The following is a 24,762-nucleotide window of genomic DNA, read 5'->3' as shown; positions in this document are numbered from 1 at the left end:
GTACGCACATCACGAGACAAGAACGGTAGATTCTGTGTAGCTTTACCATTCAAAAATTCCCCGGTAGTACTAGGAAGTTCATTACATCTCGCGGAAAAGAGACACAAGGTATTGGAAAGACGTTTTCTAACTAATAATAATTTAAAAACGGAATACAATAAAGTATTAGAGGAGTATGTAGAATTAGGACATATGTCAGAGTGTGAACCACCGGAGGCACATGAGGTTCATTGTTATTCACCTCATCACGTCGTGGTTAAGGAGTCTAGCCTTACCACTAAATATCGTGTAGTTTTTGATGCGTCCGCAAAGACAACGTCCAACATCTCACTAAATAATATTTTGATGGTGGGACCTAGTGTCCAATCAATTAAGTTTAAGGTTAAGTTTATTTTTATTAAAACTCATTGAATTTATTCCTCAGACAATCTTCAAAAAATGGAAAGAGTGTCAATTATCCAATACAGTCATGAAACTTTATAAAATTCCTAGATTGATAATACTAAATAGCGCCATTAATATACAAGTACATGGATTTTGTGACGCATCCGAGAAAGCTTATGGTGCTTGTATTTATGTAAAATGTACTGATCAATTAGGAAATTCCAAATGTCATCTTGTTTGTTCTCATTCGAGAGTCGCTCCGCTCAGTTTTAACCATTCCGCGTTTAGAGCTGTGCTCCACTATGTTATTATCAAAGTTAATGAAGTCAACAGTTGACCAATTAACAATTCACATTAATGACAAATATTATTGGACTGATTCTACAGTCGCATTGCATTGTAGAAATTAGATGAATCACGCCCTAGTTGGTTGAAATTAGATGAATCACGATGGCCTCGAAGACCTCCGGAGATCACAATAGATCTTCCAGAAAGAATGGTGGTCACTAACGCTACCCTTGTGAGGGAGAATGATTGGATAGATAAATATTCTCATCTTCCAAGACTCCTTCGAGTGTTATCATATGTTCGCCGGCCACTAAGGAACAAACAATTAAACGTTAGAGAAACTAACGAACCGTCCGCTTTAGAATTAAAAGATGCTTTAAATAATTTGATAAGGTTATCGCAAATGGAATCATTTCCATTGGAATATCGTTTGCTAAGTAAGGGACATCCAATTCCCAGTAGCAGTAAATTGGCTAAATTGTCCCCTGTATTCCATGAGAATTTAATTTGTGTTGGAAGTAGACTTCTTCTGGGAACAACCCTATCAACGTCACCCATTATATTGTCAAATAAGCATAAACTTACACACATGATTGTCCGAGATGTGCACCTGAAGTATATTCACCTAGGTACTCAAGCCTTACTGTCGTTATTGCGACAGACCTATTGGCCATTAGCCGGACATAATACTGTTAAAGGAGTAGTACGTTCATGTGTCATTTGTTTTAGAAATAAACCATTGTCACATAATAGATTAATGGGATTACTCCCGCTTGAACGTACATACCACTGCAAATTTTCCTTTCAGTCATGTGGGGATAGACTTCGCAGGACCTTTTCCTGTGAAGAGTGGTTGCAATAAGAATTCTAAGATAATTAAGGGTTACGTTTGTGTCTTTGTGTGTTTTTCCAGTAAAGCAGCCCACTTGGAACTTGTCGGAGACTTAACGAGTTCAAATTTCTTAAATCGTAGCCAGACGTGGCAGGCCACGATATATTCCGACAATGCTACTAATTTTGTGGGTGCAAGTTGTGAACTCGTTAATTTAGTAAAATTAATTTATGAACGTCCTCATGAGGAGAAGCTAGTACGGTATGTAGCCTCCAAAGGAATTCGTTGGAAGTTTAACCCGCCATGGGCGCCTCACATGGGAGGGCTGTGGGAAGCAGTGGTTAAATCCATGAAAATTCATTTAAACAAGGTGTTAAAGGCCACCACCTTAAATTTCGAATCATTCTGTACAGTATTGACTCAAATAGAAGCTTGCATGAATTCCCGTCCTCTTAGTCCCATGTCATCAGATCCACTAGACCTTTTACCCCTCACACCAGGACATTTCTTAATTGGCAGATCCTTACTGGCTCTTCCAATGGAGGTTAAATATAACACTAATGTCCATGCCAATCTGCTTCAGATACAATTGACCACAGCAGAATTTTGGAAACGTTGGTCGGCGGAATATTTACATTCTTTGCAGTTACGACACAAATGGAAGAAGGACCAAGCAACAATCTGAGTGTGGGTCAAATGGTCCTGTTAAAGGAAGAACACATGCTGCCAACCCGATGGATCCTGGGTCGAGTCACTAAATTGTATCCCGGACCAGATGGCAGAGTTCCAGTCGTCGACGTCTTTACTGCCAACGGAGAGTTTCGTCGGTCCAGTCATCTAGTGGCGCCATTGCCGATTCTACCACAGGAACCACTTGACAGGAAGGAAGATTAGCAAGAAGGAGAAACAGCAGCTTCAATTCCGTCAACTTCGGTCGCTTAATCTAACCCGAAGACACTACCCCCGACGCATATATTACTTATTAGATTTAATCATAAGTTTAAATCGTTCAATGTTAATAGTATTACTCATTAATTCACTTAAATTGTGTTGTGTGTATAATTTAAGCTGTTTTCATTTTAACATTCGGCAGTATATATCTCCGAATTCAATCTAATCATTTTGTCTTTATAATATAAGACTTGTCTCATGTCATCACTCGGCAGTATTTATCTCCGAGTTAAATTTTACTGTTCAAATTCACCAGGTAAATGTTATATTCATGATCTTGTTAGCATTAGTCTCCAAGCCAACTTAATGGAGCATTTTAAATTATTTCATGTCTACATATTTATAACCTGACGGTAGTCATCCGCAGGTCTTATGTATCTTTATTATGAATACATAAGTTAACTTTTACTGTTTATATTATCTATGTGAATCATAGAATAAGTAAATACCATAGCACTGAACATCTCAATGTTTAACGTTGAGATATCTATAATCATAGCTCACCTTGATTTCCTGTTTGTAGGAATGAATGATTAACGTTCTAATGTACTTTTAATTCAGCAACGTTTGTGTTGCTTATTTATGAAATCAAGTTAACTTAGGAGCATTACACTCACTAGTTTATTTTTAGAGAGCTGTAATTAGTCAATATTGTATTATCTAAGTTAACATCAAGATGAGGAATGCTTAAATGTTTTAAATTATACAGTCCACTCTCTCTTCTTTAAAGTATACTTATCTTGTAATGCTTATTCACAGCTACAAAGGAGATTTCAAAAATTTTAATGTAAATAAATATAACACTGAACCAATAAATTGATTATATCCTCACATTGGATGAGGCAAAAGGTTTCATTACTCACCCTCTATTGAATTATTTTAAGAGCTATGATTTGTTGTAAACGACTCATCAGTGATGCTGTAACTCTGTAGAATAACTGTATTATCAACAGTTCTCCTATGTGGGACTATGTTCCGACTTTATATCGACGTGTGGAAAACAGTCGTGTTAACTCATTTATCGGTTGGTATCGCTGATGAGCCGGTCTCGGGCAACCACAGTCAGCAGTTGGGCGGCGTACGAGAACCTTGTGTTCGTCGAACGCTTTGCGGATTCAAATTCCACATGTAAATTTTACATATCAATAAACTTCATCTAAACCATTATCGAAGTCTTTTCCAACATTGATGCAAGAATTATACTTGAATTTTTTCGTGACGAGCACACATGTTTAAGGGGTCGAAAAAAATAGTGGAAGAAAAATCGAACAAGGGTAAAGTGCCACTTCCGGTTGACGGATGTTTATCAAATTGTATACATAACTTGGTATTAAGCTTAAACTTATAGATATGAAATTTAAGTTCAATAAACTAAAAATTGTCTGAGAAAATATAAAAAACGTCGATTCTCTAAAGTAAAAGTACTACTTCCGGTACAGGTAAAAATATTTAAAAAAACATAAGGTTCTATTACATGTAAAAAAAAACCAGTCCGATTCAGTTGGCAGTTTGGGAGATAATTGAATTCAAATAATTACACCTATAAGGGGAGGTAGCATTTCCGGTCAACTTAAAAATTTGAAAAAAAAATTATCTCGTGTCGATAAGAATTTCAGTAACCGATACTAAATTTCAGTTCGATAGGACTAACGGTGTTCAAAAAATCCCCAAAATACACAGAAACACAGACACACACATTTTTTCTAGATCACGAAAACGTGATCAGTAGAGACACGTATTTTGGGCATTTTGCTTGTTCGAGCCAAAAGCCTACATGGCCGTGTTTTGGGCTCTAACGGGCTGCGCGCTCGTCTGCCAGACCAGACGCTCGCGAAAGGCCAACCGAGAAGGTCTTGGTGTGGCTGGTCTACCTTTCCTGACCAGCCCCGCCATAAAGGGGCAGAGGCGCCGAGAAAAAAAGTGTAGTAGTTTTGGTGGTTATTTGGTGGAAAACTTATTTGTTAACAATTTATATACCTCCCAGGATGAAGATAAGAACATTTCTTTTAGTGAAAAATTCACATTTTGTATTTGTTGTGTATTCTTGTATAGAATGTTGATGTTTGTTATCATTGTTCGGACCTCAACGTGGACCTAAATATTGACTACTCGTTCGGAGGAGAATGAGTGTAATTAATTACCATGGAAATCTTTTGTATACGTGTTCAGGATAATCTATCACGGATGCGGAATGTACGCATATTTTTTCGATTCACATATTAGCTTTGCAAATAATTCTTTATCGATATATAATACATATTGATATTAAATAAGATATTTAATTGTAACATGTGTTTGGTTTTAAGTATATGAATAAAATATTTGAATCAATTGGGTTCGCACGCTGTAATGTTGAATTTATTTCGAATATTTTAAATAGATATAGTGTAATAATTTGACGATGTCCGTCATTAAATTTAAGCAAAGTCCACTATCTGAATCAAATGAATTGTATGTTGAAATCTTTGTTAATATTCCAACCCGGGGAGATTGTTCGAGCCAAAAGCCCACATGGCCGTGTTTTGGGCTCTTACGGACTGCGCGCTCGTCTGCCGATGCGCGCCAGCTGTCAAACCAGACGCTCGCGAGACGCCAACCGAGAAGGTCTTGGTGTGGCTGGTCTACCCTTCCTGACCGGCCAGCGTACTCATCCACAGCCCCGCCATAAAGGGGCAGAGGCGCCGAGCAAAACTCCTCGGCTCGGCCATTCAACTGTCAATAAACAGGTTAAGCTAAACTGACTTTCTAATTCCCCCACGCCGCACCGTTCCAGAGCGAGCTGATCGAGACGACGACGACCACATACACAGTCGCTGGTCATCTACCCACACACACTCAGCCCCCGCAGCTATCGAAACATTGCTATTAATGCTTAATTGACGCTTCTCTACAGCAGCACCGATCTGGGCGGATTCCATGGAAATAGAAAGGACGAGGAAAAAGTATGCCTCAGTACAGCGGAGGAGCGCACTCAGAGTAGCCACGGCGTACTCGACTGTCTCCGAGAACGCTGTTCTGGTAGTTGCAGGAATCAACCCGATCGATCTGCTCGCAAAGGAGAGGAAGCAACTCTTCGACGGCTCGAGAGGCAATGCATCGGAATCCCGAGAAGCAGCGACACGCAGGCGGAAGGAAATACGGCAAAAGCTGATGAGGTGCTGGCAGAGGCGGTGGGACGAAGAATGTAAAGGACGCTTTACCTACAGGATCATCCCATCCGTGGGCGACTGGGTCGAGAGGAAACACGGCGACACCAGTTTCCACTTGACACAGCTGCTGACGGACCACGGCTGCTTTGGCAAGCACATCCACAGGATACAAAAGGAGGCCGAAACAAAATGCTACCACTGCGAAGCCGAAGTGAACGACGCAGAGCATACCCTTTTTGAGTGCCCAGCTTGGGCGAAAGAAAGAAAAAGAATGAAGGAAATCGGAGTGACCTCACCTGAAAACCTGGGCAAGACGCTAATAGAGAAGATGGAAGCTTGGGTAGTCATCGACACGTTCGCGTCAACGGTGATGCGCAAGAAAGAGGCGCATGAACGAGAGAGAAGAATGCACGCGAGATGAATGGAATAAAGAAAGAAAGAACGACTAGAAACAAAGAATGAACGAAGATGAATGAATGGACCACCACTCCTTGAAGTAATACACAGAGGTCCCAGAGAGTGGAGGTCGGGGGTGGGGTTTAGCCGGTAAAATCCGGCACTACCCTGCAATTCGGACTGTAGGCTGTCTTTCGAAGATTCCCCACCTCCAGCGCAGCGAAAAAAAAAAAAAGAATAGATGCTAAAATAATAAACAAAAGTGAAATTTGCATAAAATTTATAAAATTAATAGACAATGTAGAAGGGTCTTCCTATCCCTTTGCCCATTTATTATGTGAAGAAATTGAAAGGATAAAACAGAGCTTGCAGTTTACTACAGACGGTGTTTTTCCTGTCGAAACCAAGCGACTGCTTTTGTCTACTACTGCAAACAAAAGAAGACAATTGGAGCTGTGTATCCAAAAGGCTGCTCAAAAAAGCGTTTTAAAACTAGACTTGCACTCAAGACTAAATGAGAAATCTATTCCTCCGAACATTGAGTAAACTATTCAATCCATCTGTGGCAGGTTCAAAATCTAATATTAATGTTAAAGAAACAGTTTTGTTTTTTAGAAACCTGCCATTGTTTAATGTAATGTAACAGAGGCTGAATGTTTGGAAGGATATCAGCACTTTTTAGACAATTAATAGAGAATATAAAAAAGTTGATCCACGCCGGATATATCGCTATTATTGATGACAACAAAAATTAAATATGAAGAGTTTGGTTGTGTCGTTCTAAAATCTATTTGGAGTCCCGTTAATAGTGTGGATGCTGAATGGTATTTTAGTAAATACAATATAATTGTTACCGTTCGTTGCACGAATCTGAAAAAATAATCTGTAGAAATATGCTCCATTTTAAGTTTTAATCAATTTTAATTGGTATTATATTTTTATATTCATATTTTTTCTTTGTATTTTTATATTCATGTTTTTTTTATTGTAATTTTAATTTCAAAATATTTTTGAATTTTTCTAATATCTTTTAATGGTTGTGTTGTCTTTAAATTGTATATGTACATAAATTTTAAATTGAACAATTTTAATGCCCAAAAACGCTAAAATGCAAAATGAAAATGTTAAAATTGACAAAAATAGATGCCCAAAATACGGGTCTCTACCGATGACCATCTATACATATTAAAATACTTAAACAAAATTATTTACTCGTTAATAAGAATATAAATCAGTTAGTTTATTGAAAAAAACGTGTAGTGATAAATTTAAAATATTCTCGATATTTTCGAGATTGTAATTAACGTTTTCTCGAGAAACAAGAATCTCGAATTTTCATAATAAAATATTCTCGAGAAATGAGAATCTCGAAATTTCACATCAAAATTTCACGAGATTTCTCGATCACAACCTCTAGGCGTGCTGTCAATTATGGTGAAATAAATGAATCCTTATTCATAATCATAAATTGAGATTTTGGCTTCCTTAGAAGCATAGTAAGAATTTTATACTTACTCTACTGTGGATATTCTGCAATTTAATCATTTATTCTTCTACTTTTGGGTACACATTGTAAGAGATATAATTAAAAGAATCAGGGTGAAAAAAATACGATAGTGTTCTTTTTTTGTAAATTCAATTTTATTTACATTTATAAAAGCAAAACATCATTTCTGAACAATTAACGGTGAAAATATAATGAAAAACATCAGACTACAAATAATACGACATTGTACTTTTTTTTTGACAAATTCAATTTTATTAACAAATATAAATGTAAAACATCAAGTAAAATTGGACACACGGGGACAACTGCGATCAAACTCACACCACATTTACAAAATATAAATTCAAAACCCATTACAAATAAAATGTAAATTGCAAACGCTATTTTTACTTGAAATTAAATAGGTTACGCTCTTTTGCAAATTTTATTTTTATTTATTTATTTAAATTAATCATGCACAATCTTCTTCCAGATTACTCCAAAGTAACTGGTGGACTACATAGATCAAGATATGTACAAAAATTATAAATAAAAACATGATTATTATACATTTTTACAATTACCATATATGTAGATTGCCATCGAACCCATACCAAATAAATTTGTTCAATATTTTGAATAAAATTATACATGCTGTTTTGCAAATGGAATGAACTCTACCTCAAACACATAAATAAGAGATACACATACGTATATATTCATACATAAATACACCAACAGAAATCGTACACACCTACGTGTAAATTTAATTAGTGGAAAATGTACAGGTCTTTAAAGTTCCATTTGCAGACGAATACAACTTTTTATATACGTAGGTATATTTGTTCACATCTATTAACCACAAAATCTTCATACAAATATAATATATAATATGTATATTATAAAGAATTTGTTTGGTGAGTAGTTGGGAAATAAATATAAGGTTTTGGTACAACTGTTGTGTCACTATGACCCAGAATGACAAAAACTACATACAAATATTACATATATGATAATATAAGAGGCATGGCGACCGCAACTCCATCACTGATCTTATTCACAATGGCAATGTTTAACTGATATACTCTTTTTTTCTTCAAAAACATATTATTCAACATTAAATCTATGAATGTAATGTAATTTAAAATTAAGTGAAAACTGTTTGGCAACAGTTCCATAATATTAAATAATCGTTTATTTTCTATTACGGTAGATGAATAGACAGATTGCACATTAAGTAGATAATAAAACGTGACAGTTCATGTTATTGGAGACGATAATGATAATTTTGAAAATTATGTATTTGGGATTGGTGAATATTAAAGGCAAAGCAAACGCAGAAAACATCAAAATGTTAGTGGAACTTACACTTTATACAAACTTTACACAAAAATTTACAAATATATACGAAGAGTACACATGTATGTAGGTACATATTTATGTATATGTAGGCTATATTACCAACTTGGACTATCGTCATCTCCAGCATCGGTAATACCGGCTCCGGCTTTTATCTGGTTGTGTAAACGATGTTCTTTTTTCTGGCTTTTATCTTGTTGTATAGCCGACAAGTATAAAATATAAAAAATTACTCCGCAAGCCCAAATATCTACTGGCTTTCTGTACTGTTCATTCTTAAGAAATTTTTACACACATAAGTGTAAGTTCGATGAACTCCAAACCTAATCCGCCTACTGTATTCGCTACAAAAGACAAACCGTCGGCAATGTTATCTGTAAAATCCAATGCAAATACCCAACGAGAAGCTCATGTGGGAACATTTTGAAAGCACAACCAAATGAACATCAATTTTGAAAGCGAATATTCTATTGGCATTCATTTTAAAAGTAAACAATTCCGACGGTTCGAACATTTGAAACCTGAGAATTTACTGCTAGCGAGCAAAGCAAGGGAGCTGCTGTAAAATTAGCGGATTTTGGTTCGGCAATTGAAGTTCTTTTGAAAAATTTATAATTGTCTGCTATCCTCCGTTTTGGGATGTGAGCAGCAACATCGTTTATACAATCAGATAAAAGCCAGAGCCGGTATTACCGATGTTGGAGAGGACGATAGTCCAAGTTAGTAATTGAGCCTACATATACATAAATATGTACCTACATGTATCTAGAGATATAAATATGTACCTACATGTACCACTCTATCTAGAGATTTCGTCGGTTGATCTTCTATCAGCCTCGCCAGGTGGTCTATATTCGTCCTGTAGCTGAAAATATATATAATATATATACACATCAATATATTGGCGACGTAATAAGAGACTATTTTCAGCCTTTCACGGCGAGGGATTAATCAATGTTGGCGCCAGCGTTCCGATTGAATTTTCCGTGTGGAGTATTACGGAAAAGGTAATTGAAAAGTCTCGCGATGAAATTTCCTTTCAAGGATCGCCTTTATTGAAAGGAAAAATTAAATCACGATGAGCCCATATCGGAATGGATAGTATTATACAATAAAAAAATCGATAATAGGATTATGAGAAAATTTACGGAAATTATTCTGAATACATTATGTGTACATATTTTATGTATGTACATACATATACATATAATAGCTTTGAAAAACATACATATGTTTAATGAAAATATAATGAATTTACAAATTCAATGTTGAACAATTATGTTTTACAACAGCGTATGGGTGGCAAAAATGCGTGCCGGAATAGCCAGCTGTCATCGCGTCGATCTGACAGATGATTTTGATGTAATTTTTAATGATAAAATTCCAGGGAAATGTAATAATTAGAGACCGGAACTAGTTTGCGCCGTTCATTGTTCATTTGCTCAATGTACCTAGATACATGAGTACATGGCACAGTTCGCAGTTCGAACGATGGCACAGTTCGCCTTTGGGATTTGGCAAAATTAGAAGGAATAAGCTTAGTTAATAGGTAAGCTGTTTGTTATTATAATATTGCCACTGAGATATACATTATAATAAACATAAAGTTATCAAGAAATATATGTGTTTAGATCGAAATCGATGTTTAATCGTGGCGCAGGACCCGTCATCGGTATGGCTCCTTGCGAAAACAATCAATCGTTCGCCGCAGCCACTCAAGACGGTTCAGTATTCATACTCTGAGCCATTAAAGACTGGAAATAATAAGGATTAGTGTGATGCCAAGCGTGTTTCGTAGCCTCAAAAAGGTATGTGTAGTCACTAGTCACACTGCTTGTGTAATGTGCTGGGGAGATTCAAAATAGATATGCGGTATCTACATACATATATAACATATCTCGGACGAGCTAACATATCTCATTTGGCAGAAGAGGAACGAAGAGGGCCAAATCAAAGGACACGTCTACAATAACGCCCTCTAATGATTTTAAATTAAAGCCCTCAAAATGATTTTAAAACAATAGATTTTTTTACATATGTAAACAACATATTATTGTATGGGCTATGGTGAATTTTTTTAGTCATATATACAAATAATAAAAACAAATACTATAGCAAATGATTTAACCAAAATAAATATTTACTTTTCTTATATTGCTCTTATGTGACAAATTGGAATCAGAAGACAGTGTGATTTTTTGTCTAGTCAAACATGCGATCAATCGTAATGATTTACATTCCAAAAGTGAGCAAACTTTTTTGCACAGATTCAAAGCTGAACATTCAATAATTGGCACAAGCCACCGCTATTTGCAGTCGGATAAGTTGTAAAAAAGAACTAATTACACAAAATCACCAACAAACTGATTTTGCAGGCGTCCTTAGTCCAACTATTATAATATCGCGTATGCAAAAAATATAATATAGTAAAACTCTTGTGTGCAATTTAAAGAAGTTTTCCATACCTAGCGGTATGCAACATGAAAATTTCAGCGAATTTTAAAACGGCGGTTTTAGAATGATACGTCAAAAAGACTTTCGTGTTGAAACACGCAACATCAGACTTTCCGACCAAAATATTAACGATGATGTAGATCGTCTATCTGTGTGCAGTAATAGAATTTGCATAGATGATGACGACGTTTATGACGATTGTTACATCGAGCCGTCAATTGTATTTGAACCGAGTATTGCGAGAAGATTAGTTGAAGCCGATTATATACCGTCCCCATGTTCGGTAAACTGCAATCTATGTAACATATAACAGCTTTTAGACGTGAGAAATTTTTTTAAGATAAAAAAAAATAAAATTATGTACTAATTAGGTACATGGACACGATTGACATCCATCGATGAATGATTCAACGCGTTCTCGTTCTAAATTTATTGGAAAAAGATACGTTAGTGATTTGAAGGTTGTCCATCGTGCCGTCGATTCGATTAGACATGAAAATGTGGCGGCAAAAAAATTTACCTAGACTATTAATGATACATTATTATCACAAAAAAGATGGAAGACTGGTGTCGATAGAGAACAAATAAAAAGTAATTAAAGTAATAAAGGTGGCCACCGCAACTCCATCACTTTGGGATTTAAATGCTACTCCCTACAAACCAGAGGCTAGCAAAAATAGCGACGTACTTTTAATACCCATAGGGCAAAACATTTAGAAAGGAGAGCTTTCCGACAAGTGCCAGGACTACCGAACCATCGTAGAAAGTGCCAGGACCATACATATAGAATAACATATAGTTATTCTATGTCTATAGCCAGGACGATACTTCTTTCTAAAGAACTGTCAGAGAACCATATGAGTAGTCACCGGAGCCTGAGGGGGCCGTGTATTGTTCAAAGGTTGTAAATGCATTGTTAAAGGTTTGCCGAACAATGGATAGCACTGTGACTATCCTACCTCTACATATGAGGCATGGGTTGGAAAAGCTTCAGACCTATGTAAATAGCAACCGGTGAAGAGGCTCCTCAAAGTATCGTAATAGCTACTCGACAACAATACTCATTGCCAAATGATGCCATAGTTTCTTGTAAGTTTAATCAGCTTTATAAGATAGAGCCAATAACGCCGAGTATGTGGGAGAACATTTTGAAAAATATTCCGTAGTTGTGTGTCTGTGGCTTTTAAAATTTCCTGCTGCCGGTGAAGCAAATATTAAAATTGGTAGCCCAACAATTAGGACGTCCAGGAGGACGAATCATATTTTCCAATGTAGTAGCGAAAAAAGAACATGTGTGACGAGGACAATTAGCTGATGTGTGTTTAGACACTCCTCTTTGTAATGGATATACCCACAACCACGTAGTATGGATGGTCTCTAGACTGGTACTCAAACTCTAGACTGGAGTATAAAATTCCTTAAAAAAGACAATGCGCGATAAGATACTGTCGAGAGGATAGAAAAAGTATTTCGAATGCCACAATTTGCAGAAATTTTTTGTCTTGCAAAGTAACATTTTCCAAAATCGCTGACAATGGCAGTTACGAAATGATGCAATATTTGACGAGCAATCTAGGTGAAAAAGTATCTGGTTTCAAGCGCGAATGAAAGGTGACAACCATATTAAGATATGTAGTACATTAAAAGTACCAAAGACCCAATGACACGTTTCAATATTACTTTTATAATGAGCTGTTCCCACTATGTGGATTCACACAGTAGATTAATATATAGTAATAGTAATATAATTGGTCGTATTGGCGTCTCACGACATAAGAATCGATTTACTAATATGCAGGTAACTGTACATTTCATTGTACAAATTAATTGCACAAAAACTTTGGAAATAAAATAGACCACACGTGAATGGGTGCGGCACCTCGCAGATACCAAATTCTAAATTATAAAAGAAAAATGCAGCGAATTCACTGGAGAATACGATGAAACGATGACAATGATGGACGTGTGTCGTTTTTGACGTACATACAGCGATGGTACAAACCTCATCACGAGCGAGAATGCATCGGCTGGCAGTACAGGTTAATTTTCAGGAAAAGACCGCCTTTTTTCCGGTCTCCTTCTGGTATCAGAAACGATCTGAAATAGAAACGTCAATCAAATGAGTACAAAGCCAAAGTCAAACTAAAACACACAATTAAGTTTAACAATATTTGGACTTTCGAAAATACCTGGTGATATTTGGATACAACTTCGGGAAATTTTATCAGCAGTTCAGGATCGGCTAGCAGTACAGCTTCATTTCAGGAAAAGACTGCATTTTTTCCAGTCTCCGTTTGTTATCAGCAACGATCTGAAATAAAAACGTCACTCGAATGAGTACAAATAAAAAGTCAAACTAAAACACATAGGAAAGTTAATCAATCTCTGGATTTTCGAAAATACCTGGTGATATTTGGACACAACTTCAGCAAATTGTATCGGCAGTTCTGGATCGGCTGGAAGTACAGCTTCATTTTCAGGAAATGACCGCGTTCTTTCGAGACTCCGTTTGTTATCAGCAACTATCTGAAATAGAAACGTACGTTTCAAATGAGTACAAAGCCAAAGTCAAACTAAAACACACAATTAAGTTTAACAATATTTGGACTTTCGAAGATACCTGGTGATATTTGGATACAACTTCGGGAAATTTTATCAGCAGTTCAGGATCGGCTAGAAGTCAATTAAATGAGTACAAATAAAAAGCCAAACTAAAACACATAGGAAAGTTTATCAATCTCTGGATTTTCGAAAATACCTGATGATATTTGGACACAACCTCAGCAACATGTATCAGCAGTTCTGGATCGGCTGGAAGTACAGCTTCATTTTCAGGAAATGACCGCGTTCTTTCGGGACTCTGTTGGGTGTCAGCAAAAAACTATAATTTTTGACTAGGGTAACCAGCTTTTTTATACAACTTTTTGAAGAGAAAAAAATCTAAAAATATATCCTATGCTATAAACTATGGCAAAATTTAAAATAAAATTGATTTTTTGACGAATAAATTTATTCGCATTTATGAAATTATCAGAGAGCATTTATGAAATTATGTAGATATGACCGACAATTTCAATACAGTAATTATTTTTATACTAGTGTTGGGCCCGTTGATTTCAACGGGTGGTTTCAAAAAGGAAATGAAACTCGAATAAAAATAAAGTTAAAGATATTGAATCGACTGGTTTCGGAAAGAAATTGATGCACGAATTAGAAGTTACGATTGACAAATTACGAAGTGAATACGAATTATGTTTTGTGCATCGCCGACGTCTCGACGCCTTTGCCCCCAGCGCCCCCGTTGCTTTCGGCACCCCGGGGCCTTTGCCCCCGGCGCCCCCGGGGCCTTCGCCCCCAGTGCTCCGGACGCCTCTGGCGCCCGTAGCACAAAAATATGATAAATATGAAAAAAACTGAAAAAAATGAAAAATATGACAAAAATGAGAAATATGAAAAAAACTGAAAAATATGAAAAAAGCTGAAAAAATGAGAAATATGAAAAAAGCTGAAAAAACTGAAAAAAATGAAAAAAAAATTTTTTGTTCCGCATACTGGTTGACGGTTGATCGTCCAATATACAAATATATATATTTAGCGACAGTCCGTTTTTATATATAGTATATTTCGAGGCATTCGTCGAAGCGCGCAAACGACACGGAAAGGAAACGACGCCACAGTCGAGGGGGATGACGAGACGCGATTCCAAGGTCGCGGTGGCTCTGATTGTTTGGTGGCAAATGTGCAATCAATCGACGAGCACTTGTGCAATCGATCGACGAAAGCAATCAATCCACGGCAAACGCGACCAACCGATTGAAACGCGGCAACAATGGCTATTTTCCATAACCAGTTCCTAAATAGCAACCACGGGTTGCAATAAAGGAACTGGATATGGAAAATTCGAAAATGTCGGGTGTAGATATCGGTAGTGTGAACGTAGCCAATAAAGCTACAATAATAGCGTTGGGGGAGGGGAGGGGCGGGGAGGGGCAGCTCAGGGCTCAGCGTTGTGCACTCACCGCGATGGCCGTACCACTTCTGCCGGAAAATGGCGGCGAACATTGCGATCTGCATTAGCACAAAATGTAAAATGCGATTCTGCCACTAGCCGGATCACTGATGCGCGGATCGCGTGGTAATATTGATAGAGAGAGAGAGAGAGAGAGAAACGGAAAGGAAACGACGCCACAGTCGAGGGGGATGACGAGACGCGATTCCAAGGTCGCGGTGGCTGTGATTATTTGGTCGCAGACGCCTCGGCCAGCACTTGTGCAATCGATCGACGAAAGCAATCAACCCCACCCCACGGCAAACGCGACCAACGATCGAAAGGGCAACAATAAAGCTACAATAATAGCGTACCTGCGGGGGGTTGGGGGTGGTGGTGGGGGGGGGGCGGGTAGCGGCAGCTCAGAGCTCAGCGACGCGCACCCGCCGCGATGGCCGCTGCACTTCTGCCGGAAAATGGCGGCGAACATTGCGGTCCGCATTGGCACGAACTCAGAGCTGAGAGCCCAGCGACGTGCACTCACCGCGATGGGCGCACCACTTCTGCCGACTGCGAGCAGCGCTTCCGATGTAATGGCTGGGAGTGGGGGTTCACCCACGGCGATAGCGATTGGTCGAATATGCGAACGACGCAGCTCATTTCGACGCACACGCCAACACCACTAATCGACATGCCCGTACACTAGGGCTGCCATACGTCCGCGTTGACAGGGACATGTCCCAGTAGGCTTGGGCATAGTAGTTCGCAAATCAGATCTCTCAGTTTAGTTCGCCGCTCCTAATCGAACTAGTTCGCTCTTCTAGTTCGTCAGCTCCCAGCTCGAATCAGTGAAAGGCAGATCGTTCGCTCGTTCGTTCGCTCGCAGATCGTTCACTCGCAGATTGTTCGCTCGTTTTGGCTCGATGAAAGAATAACACATGACGCAAAAAAGAAAACAAAAATAATCAAATTTTTTATATTTTTTTAGAAATAATCAACAATTATATTACTATTAGGTACTGGTTAGTTCTTGTAAAAAATATCACTTACACTTATAAAGTTGTTACCTAACAATTAAACATAATGACTTGTTTGAGTGAGATCGTATGTATAAAAAAAAAATAAAATGGAAAAATAATATTACATATTACTGTGTAAAAATATCAATTTGGACACTTTATTCGATGACAATAGTGTTCTACGTTCATTAAGGACTTGACCCGTCGCTGAAAAAACGCGTTCGCAGGGCACAGATGTTGCTACGGCACAAAATCTTTTCAAAACATACGCGTAAACGTGAGGGTATATCAAACGACGTTCATGCCACCATTGAAGCGGATCTTCTTTACGATTTAGATACTCTTCATTTAGGTATTTATCTAATTCGCGAATGCCAGCAGCAAGCTGGTTATCTGGCCTAGTAATTTTTTGTATTTCTTGGTCGTATTCATCCCATATGCAGCTATTTTTATTACTAGGTATAGATGTTGATGCGTCGCTGGAAGTAGGAACAGCCTCTGGAGTACCCCCTTGAACTAATTGTACTTGGCCGATTTTATTTCTAAGGGCTTGTACTACCATTTCACAGGCTCTTTGATTTTTGAATCCCCTCGTCTTAAATCGAGGATCCAAAATCGTACACTCTGCGTATAACATATTCTTCTCTATATCTTTTAAACGATCTTCCATGCCTTTCTTTAGCAGAGACTGCACATCAACTATTTTTGTATTGTAAGAAACATGTTTTTGTAAAAAATTTGTTAGTAAATTACACAAAATTATTATTTTAGATAAAGTGACGTTTTTCTCGGCACTTATTTCTAAGGTAATCTCGTAGAATGGACTGAGTAACGGTAAAACTTCCTCTATGACTTCCCAGTCCCCTTCATTTAAAGTTAAATCAGGGCGTAGAAGTGCAACGGTAGCAATCACTGCATCCTTTACCTGTACTATTCGCTTGAGCATGTCAAAAGTGGAATTCCAGCAGGTTTGTACATCCTGCTTGAGCTTAAGAACAGGCAAATTCATTTGCTGCTGCGTAGCAGTCAATTTATGTTTTCCTTGTGTGCTACGAATAAAAAACTCGACAATATTTTTAACTCTTCCCAAAACGTCACATATCTTTTTCGTAGCTTCTTGTACAACAAGATTTAGAGAGTGAGCGAAACATGAGATGGACCGCCAATCACCAAGTCTAACAGCAGATAAGATATTTGCTGCATTATCGCTAACAATGGCAGCAACTGTGTGTGAAATGTTCCACTCCGCCATAACAACTTTCATAAAGTCGCACAAGTTTTGACTAGTATGTCGCTCTTTATAATTGATACAACCAAGTAATACTGAGTGAAGTTTAGTCTCTTCATTTATAAAATGAGCTACAATAGCTATATAGCTGTCGTTATTTCTAGACGTCCAACCATCAGTACTAAGAGACAACGCTGGTGCTGCTTGTACCTTTATTTTTGCTTCAGCCATGACGTCATTGTGAATTCTTGACATTAAATTTTCCGATAACGTTTTTCTTGATGGTAGTTTATAGCCTGGGCATTGAGAAACTAATTCAATAAGTTTACGAAATTCTGTTTCTTCTACGATTCTTAAGGCGTGATGCCCTTTAGCTACCATCTTGACAAGTTGTTTATCAATTTGCTCAATCTTTGGAACTGGCGGTGGTCTACGAATGTATTGGGTCATCGATTGTTGGGAGTCTACTATATTTGATGATGCTGAAATTATATTCTCCGATTCGCATGTGCTTTGACTTGATTGAAGTGAGTTTAAACTAGGTAATATCGGTGTTTGTCTTTCAGCAGTTAATGGGATCAAAAGGTGTTTTGTTTTCATATGTCGGGTTAAATTACCATTCGATCCGCCCGCAATACTTATTATTGTTGAACAATGGTTACATTTCGCTTTTTTATTATCAATGTCTTCTGTAAAATGAGTCCACAAGGGGCTATGTTTTCTTTTTGATGACATCGTAACAAATACCCTATAACAAAACACATTAACCCTATACGTAAACTATTTTTAAAGTATATTAAAGAAATTAATTAATTGTTAATAGTAATTGTTATTATACATTAGAAGCATAAGCTACTTGATAACGACAGTGTCTTATTATTTTAAAATTTATTTAACGTTCGGTTAACGTCACTCTCGTTCATTCGGTCACAAACTAATGAAATTCTTGTGTAGTTCGCGAACGAACTGTCTTGTGTAGTTCGCGAACGAACTAGATCGTAAGAGTGAACAAGACGCGCATGTGCAGTGAGCGAGCGGCAGTATTAGTGTAGTGCCGTCCCACTCTCACTCATTCGGTCACGAACTAGTGAACTATGGAACTATGGAACGAGGAGTGAGGGAACTAGTTCGACTAGTTCACCTGTGGGAGCGCTCTTACGACCTAGTTCGTTCGCGAACTACACAAGCCTATGTCCCAGTTTCGAGGTCTGTGTCCCGGTGTCCCAGTCCGAGAGTCATTTGTCCCCGTCAATTTCAAAATTTAGACATTTAAAAAAATTATTCAATTATTTTTTAATATCTATCGAACAAGACCTTTTGAACCAAGAAATCTCAGGATGCACTCTCTATACTGTGGTCCTAAAAGGAAAGACGTTTACACGTCAAAAATTGTACCCACTTAATATCTAATATAATTGTTGTGTTCGTTGTCGCGTTCGGTCGTGTCGCCAAAGTGTGTTTTTGCTACTTCTTCATTGTTAATAAATAAAATATAAAATGGCCAAGTACGTGCAAAGTGTCTCCAAAATATTAGAGAGTATGGTCCAAGTCCTCATGGACCCTGTCAATAGATTTAGCAAGGACCAAATGGCCAAATTGATGCCTTTCACCTCTGATATCTCGCAAACTGTAGGCGAAATGTCCTGTAATATTGCAATGCTGGAAGGAGAGCTGTCAGCTACCAAAATGTATATGTCTAAAGATACACCCACCACGATTGAATCGACATTGGAACTTGTTAGTGAAATGGAAGAAAGAAAAAATAGAAAAAACATATCATATTTGACATTACTGAAACAGGTAATAATGACGACAATAATGTAATCGCAAATTTATTGTCAAAAGCCGAGCTACCTAACCACAAATTCACCGCTCATAGAATCGGATTAAAACAAGGTACGAAGCCAAGGCCCCTAAAAGTTAAACTCGATGTACAGCAAACAGCAATATCATTACTTAGAAAAGGACCCAAACTAGGAATTAAAATAAAAAACGACCTAACGTACATGCAAAGACTACATATAAACAATTTGTGGAACGAAATGAATACCAGAAAAGACAAAGGTGAAAGTGACTTAATAATAAAATATTTTAACGGAGTGCCTAAAATAATAAATAAAAATAGTACAAAAAACTAACAATATATTACCAAAATGTCAGAAGCATTATATCTAAAATACAATTCCTTAAAAATGCTATAGCTGCTTCCGCATATGACATCATATTATTAACAGAAACGTGGCTACACAACCTTATAAATGATTCCGAACTAAACTTTCATACATACAATATGTATAGCAGTGGCGGACGGTGGGTGTTAATACCGGGTGTGCTGTGTATGCCGTAGGGCATAGGGTATAAAATTAGCAATTAAAAAAAAATACTCGTTTTGCATTACAAAAATGTTTAATTTATTAGTTATTTATACATAAGTTCAATGCGACGTTTCTGAGACATAAACTTTTCAATCACGTCTGCATAGAATGTGTCTTTCTGTTTTAATTCCACCAATAACTTTTTTTCTATTGAAATTAAGCTAAGGCCACATAATCTATCTTGACCTTGCGTACCTCTATAGCAAGTTTTTATTCTTTTCAGCGCCGAAAAAGAACGTTCTGCTGAAGCTGTACTGCTTGGTATCGTTAATATTAATTCTCCCAGCTTAAACACCTCTTTAAAACCAGATTCGAGGTTATTTTTTGTCATGAATTGTATTAATTCATGAACAGGTTTCTCTGAAAATTCAGAGCTGGAATATAGCACAATGAGTTCGTTTTTCAATCGAATATAATCAAACAGTGATCCATAAAAATCTTTTAATTTATTAATTAAAACATTTGGAAAATTTTCTTTATATTCGTCATATTTATCATTACAAAGAAGGTGAAAATATTCTAATTTGGAAAGTGAAGAATATCTACATTCGACTTGTGCGATTATGCTATCAACTATTTTGAAATATAATTGACGAAATGAAGTTTTATCTTCTACTTCTGAATAATTTTTTAATCTTTGTGGCCTACGATCATGATCATCATTTTTTTCATTTAAATAATTATTCCATAACATTTCAAAATTATTATCCCTTTCGTATTTCAGTTGCTGCAAAACATCATTAATTTTTTTACAACAATATAAAACGTCCGAAGATTTAGATTGAAGAATGTTATACAAAACATCAGTTATTCCAAACAGTTTTGAAAAAAATTGAAGAAGTTTAATTGTTTGAAAATCCTCTAAAAAGCCTAAAAACCCTCGTGCTTTTATAACAGTATCTGTGTCCCATAATTCACAATTTTCTATAACATGTCGAAAAAAATCTGTAAATTGACTTCTGTATTGTTGTACTGTGCTACTTAAACGAGATGTAAAATTCCACCTTGTGGGTGAATACTCTTTTGGAAGATTTTGAAAAGTATGTAGACAATCCATTTAAAGTTTGAAAAAATGATTTACTTTCTTTAATATCAGAAAGACCTTGCTGCAATACTAAATTCAATACATGAGCATAACAGTGTGTAAAAAGAGCAAAAGGATAAGCATTGAGGACTTTGGATTGCAAACCATTTACGTGTCCACTCATTACACTTGCTCCATCATAAGTCTGTCCAACCAATTTGTCTTGAATTTTAAATTCTTCAACTATGTTCACCACGTGACGGAATAGACCATTAGATGTTTTATCAGCACTAACGTCTGTAAAACTAATAAACCGTTCATGTACATTGCCTTTACATACAAAACGTAAAACTGTTGAGAGCTGTGATTTTGTCATTATATCTGAAGTTTCATCGAGAATAATAGCAACAAAACTTGCTGACTCTACTTCATTTTTTATATGAACTTTAATAACATGAGCGATTGCTTCGATTATGTCATTTTGTATACTTGGAGAAGTACCACGAAAGGTAGTAGCAGTATTTAAATGAGTATCTAAAACAGAATCATATTCTCGAAGAGCATTTAGATATTCAATGTAATTGCCTTTGTTTACGGAATTACATGACTCGTCGTGACCTCGCAGGGACAGTTCTTGTTTTCCTAGATAGATTATTGCGTTAATAATTCGTTTTAAAACATCTCTATTTTTATTTACTTGTTCATTATGTCGACTTATTTCGGCTTTACGTTGACTGTCAATTAATACGTCGATTCGTTGTTTGCCAAACATTTGTATGGAAAGAAATGATTGAACGTGTGCCTGCGATCCTTCGTGTTTCTTCAGTGCTGCTGTCAAATGGTTGAGATCAGCAAATCCTTCTTTGTTCCACACATTAATATCTTTGGAGAACAATAAACATGGCCAGCAGAAAAGTTTGGATCGAATTTCACAGCCTGTAATCCATTCGAATTTTTTATAATTTGAAACGCAAAAATGTCTAGTGTAAACTTTTGTTTTTTCTTTATGCAAACTGGATAAATTTGGAAGAGACGGACACGGTTTCCCATCTTTAATTATTTTTAATTTTATCTCAAAACTTCTATTTGAAAACGGAATAGTTAAAATGTCTTGAACACTGTTAGCCATTATTAGTTATTAGAGGTATGACTGAGATACGAATGACCATAAAAATACGAATGTGCGAAAAAGTACGAGACCACGTGTCGCATCGCATTCGGTCAATTGCCGAGTGGTGCGGTGCGGTGCGGTGCGGTGCGGTGCGGTGCGGTGCGGTGCGGTGCGCGGTGCTCTGAAGTCGTAGCACACCGTACGTCTTAATATCGCGAACAAACCTATACAAGCGAATATCCGCCTGCACACTCCAACCAAACCCACCAATTTGCTGCACGGCATAGGTATTCTCTCGTCGCGGCGCACAAACTACATCTAACATCACACAACACGCTGCAGACTGCACACCACACCATACACCATACATTTAGCGCACGCGGTAAATACACCATACACATCAATGCCTGTTTATACAACAACACATTATTTTGTATTAAAATACTACTTTATGTGGTCTTTGGTTTTCACGGGTGTGCGCCGCACACCTAGCACACACCCAATATACGCCACTGGGGTCCATACCACACTCTCTGGAGCATGAAGGCCCAACTCAGCCAGGATAGACGGACAGGAGATACAGCCTCTAAATATGGAAAACAAGAACTTGATGAGGGCAACACTCCTCCGGTGGTCAAGAGAAGTGTAGCCGACCATACCCATGACGAATTTTGATGGAAATAAGTATGGGTAAATCCCATATTGCTCCTTATAAAGCAGTCTGAGAAATCGTCTTTGGGCAAGTTCAAGCTTCACAGATAGAGACTTAGTGTAAGGATTCCAGATTATAGAGGCGTATTCCAAGATACTCCTAACTAGAGCATTGTACAGCAATCTCAAAACAGCGGGATTATGGTAGTGTCGAGAATTACGAAAGACAAACCCAAGCATTCGTGAGGCAGAGGAACACACAGAGTCGATATGAACAGAGAAATTTAGGTCACTCTAGAATGCAACTTCAAGATCAACAGTTGAATCCATCCAGTTCAATAAAAAGTTACCAACAAGATATAGAAAGGTACGATCGGGGGTGGATCTGGATCTGGAGTAACACATAACCTTGCACTTGGAGACATTAAGAGGCAAGCAGTTGGTTAACGACCAATCATGAAGAGCATTAAGATCATATTGTAAAAGCTCACAAGAACTATTAAAACTGTTAAATTATTCTTTGCTGTTAAGGATGAGAGGCAAGCCTCTCTCCTTCAAGCGGATATTAACGCTGTTTTAGAGTTCAGTTCCAGTTTAGGGCTTGAACTGAATACTAGTAAATGTGCCATTATGAGTTATAGACGTGCGAATTTGCTCTATTATCACGGATACTCCATTGGATCCGTGTTGTTGACGCGTGTGGAATCTATGGTCGACTTGGGTATCACTTTTGATCCTCAATTCACCTTTCACAACCACATCAAGACAGTCGCTGACGTTTCCTTTTTGTCAACTTGGATTTGTCATGAGATACGCTAGGTTATTCTCCAGCCCCTTGTCTTCTCGCTTGCTTTTCAACTCGCTTGTTAGAGGTAAGCTAGAGTATAATGCGATTGTGTGGAATCCGCATAAAGCAAACTACTCTCTAATTATCGAAAAAGTGCAAAAAGCATTTCTTCGTTTTCTATATAAGAAAGAGTATGGGTACTACCCATATCTCTATCCTACTCCTTTCCTTTTGGGCACGCTTGGGTATAATTCCCTTGAACTTCGGAGAAACTTCTCGTTCATTCGTTTCGTTCTCCAGCTACTGCGTGGTAATACGTCATGCCCGTTGTTGCTGGAGCAGTTGGGACTTTATGTCCCTAATAACTATGTGTGTGGTAGACATCATCATTTGATGGCTGTACCTCCTGCCCGCACAGTTATTTTTCGAATGGCTCCTATACCAAGAGCTATTCGACTTCTCAATGAAATCGTTGCTGCCGTCCCTGAATGCGATATTTTCCACCTAGGTGAGCGTAGGTTATCGGATATTATTTTAACATATTTATCTGGTGACCTGAGCTCATCATTACTTTCTTAATTTGAATGTGATGTATGAGTGGAATCTTAATCTACTCTCTTCATTTGAGCCTCGCTGTGATTTTATTTTTATTTATATTTTGTTTTATTTTATTTTACTTTTGTAACGCGACGTTCTCCCGAGTGTCCCTTCAGTTGGTAGCGGTAGTAATCTTTAGGGTGGCACCAGTTACTTTACCGTGCCAACACCATACCCCTCTCGAGAAGTATCGAGAGCAGCTCTCTCTACATCCAGCCGTCAGCCGGGACAGACCTACCTCCAGCATCTCCGCCGAGCGTCTTCAGAGACGCCCAGAGATCGCCATCTTGTGTCCACACGAGGCAGTACGGAGTTTGTCTCCTGCCTCCCCCCTCCCGCTGCTGTGACCCGACCAGCGGTGCTTCAACGAGAAGACGACCGCAGAGCCAGTTTCCCGAGCACGAGGAAGCTGTTATCAACGCAGACGACTTGCAGTCAGGAACCTCCCCGACTATATACATATATATATATATATATATAACTATCCCAAGGTTAGTCCACGTTTCTACATAACTCGACTCTTGGAAGAATAACGACGTATAACGCCCTCTACACGACGCGCGTAAATCTGTTCGTCACACTTTTTCTTTTTCTTCCTCTTTATGTACTATTTCTCTTTTGTTCAATATGAAACTAAGAATGTGATTTTTGATAATTACACGTTTGTACACTTATTCTTTTTC

The 24,762-nt window shown here is 37.6% G+C and overlaps 2 protein-coding genes and 1 long non-coding RNA gene across 3 annotated transcripts in view; 1 reads left to right on the top strand and 2 right to left on the bottom strand.

The window, feature by feature from the left end:
* LOC143922378 (uncharacterized) overlaps window positions 1-15,373 on the bottom strand; it is a 134,740-nt gene extending 119,367 nt beyond the window's left edge. The window contains exons 1-5 of the mRNA XM_077445603.1: window positions 15,333-15,373; window positions 15,077-15,152; window positions 13,703-13,825; window positions 13,489-13,610; window positions 12,265-13,396 (exon numbers count right to left, since the gene is read on the bottom strand). Coding sequence (XP_077301729.1) covers window positions 13,542-13,610; window positions 13,703-13,825; window positions 15,077-15,152; window positions 15,333-15,373 — 309 coding nt within the window. The 3' untranslated portion in view covers window positions 12,265-13,396; window positions 13,489-13,541. The remainder of the gene's footprint in view (window positions 1-12,264; window positions 13,397-13,488; window positions 13,611-13,702; window positions 13,826-15,076; window positions 15,153-15,332) is intronic.
* LOC143921219 (uncharacterized) overlaps window positions 1-24,762 on the top strand; it is a 542,666-nt gene that overhangs the window by 54,395 nt on the left and 463,509 nt on the right. The gene's annotated exons all lie outside the window — the stretch shown is intronic.
* Window positions 16,133-18,269, bottom strand: LOC143922377 (E3 SUMO-protein ligase ZBED1-like). The gene is made up of 3 exons (XM_077445602.1): window positions 17,088-18,269; window positions 16,439-16,994; window positions 16,133-16,206 (listed from the first exon to the last, which is right to left on the bottom strand). The coding sequence occupies exons 1-3, from the start codon at window positions 18,267-18,269 to the stop codon at window positions 16,133-16,135; spliced, it is 1,812 nt and encodes a 603-aa protein (XP_077301728.1).

This window comes from Arctopsyche grandis, chromosome 2 (genome assembly GCF_051622035.1).
Source record: "Arctopsyche grandis isolate Sample6627 chromosome 2, ASM5162203v2, whole genome shotgun sequence".
NCBI classification, from domain to species: domain Eukaryota; kingdom Metazoa; phylum Arthropoda; class Insecta; order Trichoptera; family Hydropsychidae; genus Arctopsyche; species Arctopsyche grandis.
Note: the sequence above shows the minus strand (reverse complement) of the source record. Positions and strands in the feature narration are given on the sequence as shown.